The sequence below is a fragment of the Nannobrachium achirus genome (assembly GCF_963921795.1).
Source record: "Nannobrachium achirus genome assembly, chromosome: 4".
In the NCBI taxonomy this organism is placed as follows: Eukaryota; Metazoa; Chordata; class Actinopteri; order Myctophiformes; family Myctophidae; genus Nannobrachium; species Nannobrachium achirus.
This window is the reverse complement of record NC_137813.1, coordinates 33,100,260-33,112,759: the sequence shown is the minus strand read 5'-3', so window position 1 is coordinate 33,112,759 and position 12,500 is coordinate 33,100,260. Positions and strand designations below refer to the sequence as shown.

The following is a 12,500-nucleotide window of genomic DNA, read 5'->3' as shown; positions in this document are numbered from 1 at the left end:
CATCATGCCTTTTGTAGGCATGTCATCATCATGTCATCATCATATATACCCTTTATATAGAAAACCCGGACAGACATTTGCTTATGTAGGCCTACCCATTTCATGGGTCTGGCAAAAAGACAACAATAAATACAAATATAGATGGTTAAGAACAATACATGTAGGACAAGCAACTCAACAAAGGCAAGTCCAATTAGTTCATAATATAATAAAAAGTTAATTATCAATTCATTGCTATTCCTGTATATTTTGCTCACCGCTTTCTGCAGCTCTGTATCTGTTCTCTTGATTGCCTCTGAGAAAAAGAGAAGAGGTGTCACATTAAGTCTGATTTATAATTTATAGTGCGATGCGATGGAGTGCAATACAAAAAAATCTACAAGCTTGCACATCAGATTTATGATTCATTTAGATGAACTCCAATTAAAATAATCGAATCAATCCTGTTTATCCACACGATAAAGACGGTTTCTGACATGTAAACAAAGCCACAGTTTGATCTGAATGGAATAGCCTTGTCCTGCAGTTACATTATGAAATGCATGGGCAAAGGCCAGCTCAGGATGCACAGCAACACACATACCCCCGTTAACATGACCTACACACACATCATTGCCCATGTGGATCTGCCCTTGTATTAGCATGGAAACCAGACAAATCTGCCAGTGCAAAAACAAAAGAAGGCCTCTGTAGATTTGGTCTGGCCCCGCTCGATTGTGATTGGATTTCCCTGCCCCCGAAGTTGTGGTGCACGGTGCACCAATCAGGGCCCAGTATGCAAATATGGGGTGGGTTTATTTTTTTAATTCGCTCCTTGGAAATGCAGGTTCCACACAGAGACTAATAACTACGCAGTAAATGGTGCATTTAAATAGCGCCTTTATCCAAGGCGCTTTACAGAGATTGTGCATTACATTCACCCATTCATCCACCGATGGCGGAGGAAACCATGCAAGGCACCAACCTGCTCACCAGCAACAAGGGATTCAAAGTCTTGCTCAAGGACTCTTCGACACTTACTCTGGAGGAGCACGGGATCGAACTGGGAACCGTTCGGGAACCCTCTGTGTTCTAAGATGGCAACTCTACCCCTGAGCTACTGCCGCCCCAGTACGCAGTGATATTAGTAAGGCCATGCCAGGCTATAGTTGTATAACTTTCCTCTCAAATGAAATGATTTTTTTACACACAAAGATCTCTGAAATGTGTGGTTAGTCGATTTGCCTCTAGCAATTCTAAATGTGAATAGAATTGCATTGCTCACTGCGGTCACTCTGTTCAATGATGCGCTGGCAGTATTGGAAGGCCTTTTCTCGAAGACGCTCCTTAGGAGGAAGCAGACGACTGGAAGAGGAAGTCGCAGAAACCATGGAAACCACTGAGCCATCAATCTCTGACCGGTCATCTGCAACAGCAGTTAAGAGACATTAATTATTTAAAAGCATGTCACTGAAAGAAAAAAAAGAAGAAAATCAACACAAAAAAGAAGAAAAAAATCTAGAAAAGAAGAATCAGATCATTTCCTATGGTCCTATTATCAAAGGTGCATTACTTATAGTATATTCAGTATTATGCATTAGGAATAGGAAGGTTATATTACAACTACTGTAGTTTACACCTCGGCTTAGATCAAAAATCACAAAACATTAGATCGATTCAGAAGCCAATAAGATTTAGACCAATGAGGCCAGAACAAGGACCAGAATCAACTTCATTGTCACATCAGTGGTTTACAGGTAAAATTCGTTTTTTGATTAAGCTCCATCATTATTGTTGTTTACCAAAAAGGAAGAAGAAGAAAAAGGAGGGAGGTGGGACAGGGAGAAAGTAAGCAGGGAGAAAAGAATCAAACATTAAATAAGCATGGCAAACTGAATTGGTAAATGGTTAACCAAGCCCAGTTTAATTTGAACTCCACTCCACTCTGACCGATGCCAGAGTTTTTGGTCCACTGGCCACCGATTACCTACTGTATGTTTTGACAGATGTTTTGTATTAAAAAAGTGCAAAATATTTAAATCAACTTGAAAAACGAAGATTTGAATAAAGTTTCTATTTTAAGAACATTGAACTTATAAGCAAACAGATAGATTTTTTAAAAGAGAAACAACATTTTTATTATAGTATTTTATTAAAGTAGAAAAAAACCTATAGAACAATTAACTTTAATTATTTAGTGAACAAGCGAACAAGTACATATTAAGTATACACATGATCTGATCTGAACATAGTTGCTCAAACAAGCTCAAAACATGGCGCATTGTGACATGCTGTTAACTTGTAGATCTGCATCTTTTGAAAATGTTTTTAAAAAGGTTAACAATTGGGAAATGATGTAAACAAAAAAAGTCACATAATGGCAAATTTCTCAGCCAAATCGATATACATAGCAGATCGGCCACTCTACAAATGACAACGTTCACAGTGTTAAGAATGCATACTGGTGATCAGAAAATATAATCAGAGGTATTGTGGCTTATTAAGGCCTCTCCATACTTTGACCGAAATGTTCGGTGAGTTGTGTTTTCCGACGTGCAAATTTCCGAACTCTCGTTCGGTCCAATGCTTTTCAGAAGTCCCGAGGGATATAATTTTATGGTAGAAAAGGACCTTTTGACCGAAAACGGCGGTTTCGGTCGAAGTATGGAGAGGCCTTTAGTCACTCACCACAGCGGTTCAGGTTTATGTATTCAGCTAAAGATTTGAGGGAAGACAAAGGGCTGAGACACCAGTGACAGTGCAGTAAAGGTTAAGAGCTGTGGGTTAGAATTAAGCATTATTATGAGTCACAGTAGGGCTGGGCAATATACTGAATTCTCCAATATGAGAGATCAATTTATGAATGATATGATCAAAGAAATCCCTCATACTGTCTTCCACACTCTAAACGTTCTGCTCTTTAATGAATGATTCAAAAATGTAAAATTATTGAGACCTCGAAAACATATTTTCGGCCCCAACAGAGGAAAAGGTTCCTGTCAACTAGTGTCATACACAAATTAAATTTCACTAAATAAGGGCATATGCTGTACTGTATTACAAATGTGTCTATAATTAATATCGATAAATAGTGATACCACTTTAAAATAATATTGCCCAGCTCTAAGTCGTGGTTTGGTGAGTTGACCACTGCCACCAACCAAGCGATTCAGAAGCGGTCGGAAATTAGATTTCAATCATTTCATGCAGTTTGTCACGCTTCACCTGCTGTGTCTTACCATTGGAGAGGGAGTGTGACAGGGACAAACTGAATTGTAGTTTGTTGGCTGCTGCTGTTGAAAGCACAGAGGTGAAATGCCTGATTTACAGCCTGCATCATTTGCAAGTTGTTTGCGACATATTTTCCTCAGTGGACCATGACATTATTTGATCCATTTTCCACTTATGTCCTTGAGTGCAAATAATATTTCCGTTGGTTAAGGCTGAATGGAGAGGTTTATTGACATTGGCTGATACATGCAAATGTGTGGGTATCCCACTATTTTGTAACCCATTTTTCACCCAGTGCCAATTGCCTAAGCTGTAATCCGGGGCGCTACTCTCCCTCTGACTGTCAACCTGGGGAGAGCAACGGACTGACCTCATGCTTCCTTCTATGCATGAGGAGTCCAAGCCACTTCTTTTCACCTGACAGGGGGGAGATTCCCCTGTTGGACATAGCGTGGATGGAACACGTTATTCCAACCAGTTAGGACTACTGCATGAATTTTGTGAGGGTATCTACTCTACACAGGGAGAACATGCAGACTCCACACAGAAAGGCCCTTTCGCCATGGGCACTGAGGACGCGGAGGAGAGAACACGTCCCCAGCGACCACCGCATCCCCAGTGGGAATTGAACCCAGGACCTTCTAGCTGTGAGGCGACAGTGCCACCGTGTGCCACCTTTACATAAATGAACAGGGAGGCCAGAGGTCAAGAACAAGGTCAGAGACGAGGTCACACCTGTATCCACTGTGGCGTTTCCACCCGAAGAGTGGCAGGTGAGCAGCCAATGGCGAAGCATGGAGAAGGAATGGACGTTCATCCATTGGTCCTCGGTGAAGCCCTGGCCCACACACAGGACTGTAAAGAAATCACCAGACACCGTCCCGTCCAGCTCTGCTATAGGCCCCGGCTAGAGGATAACGCGCACACACGCACACACACACACACACACACACACACACACACACACACACACACACACACACAATTACCAGTGAGACTCCCTAATCGGGAGATAAGCGACCGTCACGTCGCATACACAAACTTTAGAAGGCAGTCGTCGCCAATCAGGAGGGAATATGGGAAATGGGACAGATGTTGATGTGTAGCGCTTTGCGTGATATTAGGCCAAAATCTGTAGGAGCAGTGTGAAAAGATCGGCCTGATGGTGGCGCTAAATGGGACAGATCCATCTGATGACTCTAGACATACTGTGTACCGCTTTTCGTGATTTTAGGGCAAAATCTGTAGGAGCAGTGTCCAAAAATATGTTTTGCAAAAAAATCTACATCTAAACTTTTATGAATGTCTACAACACATAACAAGCTCCTTACCTGACGTAATCTGGGCCCTGTGAAGAATCCCCCTCCTGAAACTCCTCCTCCCTGCTGCGTGCTGGCATAACGCAGCCAATCAACAAGCTTCTTGCTCAGGAGAGTCACGTGGTCTACAGCAAGCCAGAAATCGATTGACAGTTGATGTGAATTGTTCTGTGGTTTTTCCTGTTGCTTTGTTTATTTAAATTGCTTGTGTTTTAACCTTATACAGCACTTTGGTTCAGCTTGGCTGTTTGTAAACGTGCGATATAAATAAAGTTTGATTTGATTTGATGTGAAAAGAAAAATGTCCCAATGATCGACATTGCAAAGCCTTTTCTGACCTCAACCATTGGCCAGGAACTGTTTCAAGCATCGCCTTACCTTCAGTAAGGCACTCTGGGCAGTGTGAGAGGATGCTGTTGAGGATGGGCAGAGTGTGTGTGAGGGAGTGAGGCAGTCCTTCGGATGACTTGCCCTCCAGGCTGCGCAACAGCTGAGCGCAAAAAGACGACACATCAGTCCTGGAGGTTGTCTGAAGGAGGGAGGAACAGAGAGAAGGACAGAGAGCAGACAGAAAGACAGATAGCGTGAGTAGTCTCTCAAGCCAGGCTATCTCTTCCACAACCTCTGAATGCTACATACTAGTCTGTAATTCCAAGAAGATGAAGCTGTCAACTGCTCTTCATAAGTTGTTTTCCCAATCATGACACAGTGTTCATAAAATACATTTTAAAATATATTTTAGAATTTCCATTTATGCTAATCATCCCACTCCCTTCTGAGTTACAGTATGTACGCGACTGCACAGACAAAAAATGTATGGGGAAACTATGCAAAATTTTTCATTTCTGCTCATTTTGAGAGATTCTGAAGTACAGATGGGTAGGTGGAAGCATTTGAAAACCGAAAGAGACAGACAACATGTCTGTCTTGAAAGACTGGTGTGAGAGACAAAGAGATAATTGAGAGTAAAACAGGGTGAGACTAAGGGAGATTGCAAAAAGTCTAGCTGAGAAAGAGAACCGTGAAAGATAGTAGAATTGAGACCGAACAATGATTTATTAATATCTACTAGAAGCTGGGCCTCCCTTCGGGCGGCCCAGCGTCTAGTCGGCGACCTGGCCAACTCGGGAACGATGTAAATAGGGAATGAATGCCCCGCCCTTTAATGCAAACCCCATTATACCTGTTGTCATAGGACCCGTTTTGACCATCTGTTTGCCTGTGTCCATTTATGCCCATATATGGAGATATCTGTATCTGTCTGTCTGTCGGCGTCCATTTTATGTCCAGATATGGAGATCACTGCAGATATAGTTCTGGGTCTATTTTATGCCCATATATGCCCATATATGGAGATATCTGTCTATTTGCGTCCATTTTATGCCCATATATGGAGAGCTCTGTATCTGTCTGTCTGTGTCCCTTTATGCCTGTATATGGAGATATCTGTTTATCTGCGTCCATTTTATGCCCATATATGAGATCTCTGTCGCTTTTTGTTTGTTTCTTCTTTAAGCAGAATACACAGCCTGCTTAAATCTGCATCATTCAAGTCATCCTCCCAGTCCCAGGCTTTGTTGCTTGTCTTATGTTTGTCTTTGTCTCTTTTATTTTCTTTTTTGGAGCGGACCCCATGAATGCCCCACCCTTTAATGCAAACCCCAATATACCTGTTGTCATAGGACACGTTTTGACCATCTGTTTGCCTTTGTCCCCACCCTTTAAAGCAAACCCCAATATACCTGTTGTCATAGGACCCGTTTTGACCATCTGTTTGCCTTTGTCCCCTTATGCCCATATATGGAGATCTCTGCACACACAGTACCGGTTGCGGAAAACTCTGATGTCAGACATCAGCTCCGCATTCGGGCATTCATTTTATGCCCATATCTGGAGAACGCGCGTGCTGGTGGGAAGAACGGTTCTCGATACGCGGATTACATACATACATACACATTCACAGAGATTTTTTGTTGACTCATGTGGCGTACGTGATGTCAGAGCCTTTTATGAAGTGATGTCACAATGAGTCAGCGATTGCGCAGATTTCCTCTGGAACAGCCTGATGTCATCAATCAGCTCCGCATAAGGAGATTCCGAACGTTTTGCACCGGTTCGAAAAAAACGTGCGTCGGGTCGGGTCGAGGCCCGGCACTGCACTCCGCGCCACGGCGGGGAACGTGCGTGCCGAATCTGAAGCCGGTGGGACGAACGGTTCTCGAGATACGCGGATTACATACACACAGACAGACAGAGATTTGTCGCATTTATAGATAGATAAGCAAACATGGTTGCAGGATTGCGGGTTACAGAATAAGCAGTCATTTGGAATGAAATATATTCAACTGTTTTTACACAAACCAAAAAATTGATATACAGTATGAGGACTGATGTAACTAAGAACCTGTGAGAGTAGTAGTGCAGCAGCATGGCTGTTCAGTGACAGTGGACTGCTGGGTTCTTGCACAGTGTAGTTCCCTTCCTGCCCAGTAGGGGCCAGTGTCTCCCTGAGTACAGCAGAGCTTAGCACCTGGAGTTGCTCCACTGAGGTGGACAGAAGTAGAGCCAGCAGTCTCTTCTGAAGCTCTGGAGGTAACCTGGGGTCAACAAGGCACAACACTGTAAGGCCTGATTCATACTTAGCTGTGTGCTAGTGTCGTGCTCCGTCAATAGCAGATCCACAAGCTCACAACGCGTCATGATTGTGACGTAGTTGTGAGCTTGCAGATCTGCTATTTACAACAGACAACACCAGCATGCATATGAGGCTTAAATATCAGGCTTAATAAAGCAGCGGTTCCCAACATTTTCTGGATTGGGAACCACTTGAAAATCTTGAAAGCATTCCCAGCTCACCCATCTGACCACTTAAACACAATGGTCAGGTGGGCAGCGTACATATTATGAGCATGTTTAACGCAGTATACAGATCAATCTCAGAAAATTAGAATATTTTGTAAAAAAGCATTGTAGATGCCCTAGCACCCCAAATCATAACTGACTTCGGAAACTTCCCACTGGACTTCAAGCAACTCTGACTTCAGAAGGTTGACATTTCTCTTATATAAATCCTTGTTTTGAGTGGTCTCATGTAATATTGTAATATTTTGAAATATCGACTTTTGATATTCATGAGCTGTATGCCATAAAACAATCTAAACTTTAACAGAAAAAGGTTTGGAATAATTCACTGACTGTGCGATGTATCTAGAATATATGAAACTTTCAAGAAATATACAAAAGTTTCATGAATATTTACTTTTACAAAATATATATTTATTATATATATATTCTAATTTTCTGAGATTGATATGTACTTTAAGTTCTTATATCCATAAGAAAGTGAGCCCGGGCCCAAAGGACAGAATGGTTATAATGTAGCTTAATGGTTAATGGAGGGTGGCAGTCTGTGCATCAGCAGACTTGTTTTCTATTCATACAGTAGTTTGCTGCTTGCACCAGTGCCCACAATATACACAACAGCACAACTTCCTGGCTGATGACAAGGTAAATATGTCTCACGCATTATAATCCCACCCCTCTCTATGACAAGACATCTTCTTGTCTGCTGTCAGGGTCATGAGAATTGATAGAATAGATATTCTATGAGCCTATATTAGCTTTAGATTATGGCTGCAGGTTGGCTATTTGTGAACTTCAAAGTACAGCAATTGCAAATTCTGATGAGTGGAAAAATACTGTTTTCAAGAAGACAGCCAGAACGAGCAGTGTTGCATTGCTAATTGCACGCAGGACCACAGCGTAAGCACAAAGATCTTTTCAGGAGCACACGCACGCACATGCATCGATCAAAAACAACCCTTAAGTCCACACCTCTAAACAAAGTGTACAAAAGTTGCCGACTGCCGAGTATCACCTGCATGAATTAACCAGGGTTCCCACACATCTTTACCAATTCATTTCCAAAGCTTTTCCAGAATATTTAACCCGATTTCCAGGACTATATAACAATAATTCAGCTCAATAACGAGTCGCTTACTCCTATGCTCATTGCGCAATGCCCAAAGACAGGTAGTGTAGGCCAGTGGTTCTCAACCTTTTCAGGCCGTGACCCCCGAAATAATCATATTTGAAGAGAGTTGAGGAATTGAGGAACACGGTTTTATTGTGAAAATAGCCTCACAACGCCTCGCAAGATCTGCTATTTTCACAATTTCTGACTCTAATATTTGACAATTTGGCTAATGTTTAATTTGTTATTTCAGTATTAACAAAATCAATAACGAAAGACAACGCATAGTTATTTTTTCCAGGACCTTCCAGGACCCTTGATCAATTCCAAAACTTTTCCAGTACTGGAAAAAATATTTTTCTAATTTCAAAATATTTCCAGGAATTTCATGACCGTGGGAACCCTGATTAACATAGGAACGAGCCTGGATGCATATACCAACGGTCCATTGTGTGACCTGCTAAATCCTGTAGTGACGTCAAAAACAGTGTGCCACCAAAGATAAAATCACCACGGCACCACTGAGAATGAGTGTGAGAGGAATGTTCCTTACGCTCTGGTGTACTTGGTGGCAGAAAGGATGAGATGCAGCCTCTGCAGCGAGTTGATGGTCTCATGACTGAAGTCCTTTCCCTGGAGCAATTTAACTATCCTACTGTAGAACTTCTGGAGCTCAGCATCCTGAATCTCCCTGGGAAGAAAAGTGCACAAACGTTGTTGACGGTAGCATATTTTTAGAATACATTTGTTGTCACAAGTAAAATGTACGAGTAAGACGCCTAAGGGCGAAAAGAGCATGTCTTGGCCATCTGGCCAAAGGGATTTGGTTCCCCTGGCATCACAGGGATCTCCATATATGGCAATAAAAGGGATTTGGTGCCCCTGACATCACAGTGATTTATGTATTGGCATTCACAGATATGGGCTTAATATTAATGACATCAGGGATCTCCATATACTATGGGCATAAGGGGATTTGGATCCCCAGGCATCACTGGGATCTCCATATCTCCATATATGGGCATAAAAGGGATTTGGTTCCCCTGGCATCACAGGGATCTCCATATATGGCAATAAAATGGATTTGGTTCCCATGACATGACATCACAGTGATGTTAGAGCATGATGTCAGAGTGTGAGAGTCAATCAACAAAAAAGACAAGCGTTACCCATACAGACAGACAGATACGGTCAAGATGTGACCGTTCTGATAGTAAACTGAGACCTACAGTCGCAATGAAACCACTGCAATCTTCAAAAAGCCAACTGAAGAATTCCATTGTTATTCTCAGACTGGCAAAAGTGTTCTTTAATACAGTGACCTGCAGACCAATATAATATAGGTCTTTTTCACCAAAATTCTATAAGGTAAGAAAAGTGTTTGTGTTTGAAATGTGAAAAGCTTTAAAGTTGCAAAGCACTTGACTTGACCAACATATGTTGATGATTACCATTACATTACGATTGATCATTCATTTTAATGAACTTAACTGATGTGATGTGACAGGTGACAGCACTAGCCCTATAATGTCTGTGCTCTTACAAATAACACTGTTAATTTTGTGAAATTACAATTTTCCAAATACTTGTGTATTTGGAAGATTACACAAAGAGTTATTAATTTGTAAGATCACAGCCATTCTAGGGCTACAACACTAGCTGTAGTGTTGTGGGCTTCATAATCATCATATTAGCTTCATAAATTAGCTAGACACGTTTAGTTTCAATCTCTCCTTAATTGTTCTTACCTTGCTTGTTTAATAAGACTTTCAGAACCAGAGGAATACATTTCGGAGAAGGATCAGACATCCCACTTCTGTCCAAACCAGACTCCAAATCTCATTCAGATCCAAAACAAAACAAAACACTCGGTGCTCTAGAGAAGAAGTCCGGGTTGAAATCACATGACTATTCTAGTTCCGCTAGCTAGACAAAGCTGCGCCAGCAGAACGTGGGCCCAGAGCCAGACGACACAATCTTCAACCTGATTGGCTAGTAGTTGGCTGTCAGTGTCAGGCAGTAGTAGTTCACTATTAATAGACAACTTTCATTTATGCCTCATATGCAGTGGTGGGAAAAGTACTCAAATGTTTTACTCAAGTAAAAGTATCAATAATGCAATGTAGAAATAGGCTACTCTGTTTACAAGTAGAAGTCCTGAATTCTAAATGTAATTGAGTAAAAATACAAGTATTATTTGTATCAAAATGTACTTAAAGTAGGCCTACTCGCTCACAATGCTTCGCATCACTATGTATTGATGAGGTGAGTGAGGTGAGCTCTCCCCATGAGCTTCAGCAATCACAAACTGTGTCGAATCAGTGCAAAGACTGTCCGAGAAACACTCAGAAATGTTGCAATGTGGCTAACCATCGTAAAATAAAAGGGAAAAACAGCACCCTCTATGTTTTGAGAAACTTCTGGGAACCCAGATTAGTTCTTGAGAAACAAGAACAGTTGTGGCGCAGCGTGCACTATGCGCTCAACAGCAAATAATCAACCTGTTATTTCCATCTTTTCTTTTCTCGCCCGAACCGCCCCGCCCCCGCTCTCCTCCTCCCTGCTCGCCCCTCTCTCTCTCTCTCTCTCTCTCTCTCTCTCTCTCTCTCTCTCTCTCTCTCTTTCTCTCTCTCTCTCTCTCTCTCTCTCCCACTCCCCCCCCCCCTCTCTCTCTCTCTCTCTCTCTCTCTCTCTCTCTGACTCTACCTACCCCTCCTCTCTGGCTGCACTGCACAGTGCACACTGCACAGTGCAATGGTAACAACAGGTGACTGCATGGTGGTTAAGTTTATAGGCATGAGGTGTCAAGCTTCTTTGAAAGGCATTTCTCTGTTGAAATCAAGTTCAGCGTGTTAATGTTTATCTAATTACCAGATTTTCACATCCCTTGGTGATTGACAGGCGTGTACTTAGGCTGCCTTAACTTCAGCGAAGACGCCTAGCTGTCTTCAAGTCTTCACATTAATCGCCGCAGTTCAGGTAGGTAAAATGATACAATCTGTCTGTAATCTCTGTATTTTTACAAGCATGGGCGCGTAATCTATTTCATCTTGAACTGGTATGTAGCCTATAGCATAGACTCGTCCAAAAGTCAACCTGCGTCAAGCTGAATGGAAAAAGTGACAGATCATTGTTACCTCGAAGCAATGGCATTCTCACTCACATCACTGCACCCGAGACAAAGTGATCTTCAACCGAAAAGGTCAACTGGTTGACAATACAGAGTTGGGAAAATGTTGCTATAGCTTGTTTACACATGCGTCATAAGACTGTAGCCTATTGTACTTATAGCAGCAGATTTTGTGGTAGATGCATTTATTTATATACCACCTTTACCTGTGCCATACTTGACATGCCTCTGGCTTGGTACAAGAAGAAGTTATTCACAACGGTAAATTAAAACCCCAACCCCTGTCATCAGGTCGTTATCTGACATTATCCAAAAGTTTTGGATTCCACTGATGACAGAGATGCAGAGGACAGAGCAGAGGACAAAGGTGTCCACTGAAGAGATGAGGAAAAAGTAGGATTAGAGAGGGGATCAAAGAAAGAGTGAGAGTTAGCAAGAAATACAAAGTTTAAGACAGAGCTACAGAGGAAATCAGAGACATATAGGTGCCAGTGCTGTAATTGCGTCATAACAATGTAATGAACTGTAATGGCATGCCATATAATAATAATTATTATGATAATAATAATGATAATATAAAAGGACTCTAGGCTAATTTGTGCCCATGTTCATAGTGATTCAACAAGAATGTTAGCTACGGACTACGGTATGTCATAATACTAAAGTGTTTCACAAAATATAATTATGGATACTTTGACTCAATATCTTCTTAAATGTCACATATCTCCTGGAACAGCAATTTAAGCTGTTAGAATGTCTAATACAGGGGTGCCCAAAAGGTAGATCGTGATCTACCAGTAGATCACAAAGGCCATAAAAATATATAATTAAAATGTAAAGAAAAATATTTATGAACAATTTTGTCACA

The 12,500-nt window shown here is 41.7% G+C and overlaps 2 protein-coding genes across 3 annotated transcripts in view; one reads left to right on the top strand and one right to left on the bottom strand.

Annotated features, from left to right (window-relative positions):
• Positions 1 to 10,363, bottom strand: part of ap5z1 (adaptor related protein complex 5 subunit zeta 1) — a 19,015-nt gene extending 8,652 nt beyond the window's left edge. The window contains exons 1-9 of one of the 2 annotated variants that reach the window (XM_080723961.1): positions 10,251 to 10,363; positions 9,056 to 9,193; positions 6,934 to 7,126; positions 4,908 to 5,058; positions 4,542 to 4,654; positions 3,946 to 4,117; positions 3,219 to 3,272; positions 1,265 to 1,405; positions 258 to 295 (exon numbers count right to left, since the gene is read on the bottom strand). In XM_080723961.1, the coding sequence (XP_080580087.1) occupies positions 258 to 295; positions 1,265 to 1,405; positions 3,219 to 3,272; positions 3,946 to 4,117; positions 4,542 to 4,654; positions 4,908 to 5,058; positions 6,934 to 7,126; positions 9,056 to 9,193; positions 10,251 to 10,291 (1,041 nt within the window). In that variant the 5' untranslated portion in view covers positions 10,292 to 10,363. The remainder of the gene's footprint in view (positions 1 to 257; positions 296 to 1,264; positions 1,406 to 3,218; positions 3,273 to 3,945; positions 4,118 to 4,541; positions 4,655 to 4,907; positions 5,059 to 6,933; positions 7,127 to 9,055; positions 9,194 to 10,250) is intronic. The other variant, XM_080723962.1, reaches the window with a different exon arrangement.
• A 1,600-nt stretch (positions 10,364 to 11,963) lies between these two features.
• Positions 11,964 to 12,500, top strand: part of card11 (caspase recruitment domain family, member 11) — a gene marked incomplete at both ends in the record, with an annotated part of 29,866 nt that continues 29,329 nt past the window's right edge. The window contains one exon of the mRNA XM_080723227.1: positions 11,964 to 12,025. Coding sequence (XP_080579353.1) covers positions 11,964 to 12,025 — 62 coding nt within the window. The remainder of the gene's footprint in view (positions 12,026 to 12,500) is intronic.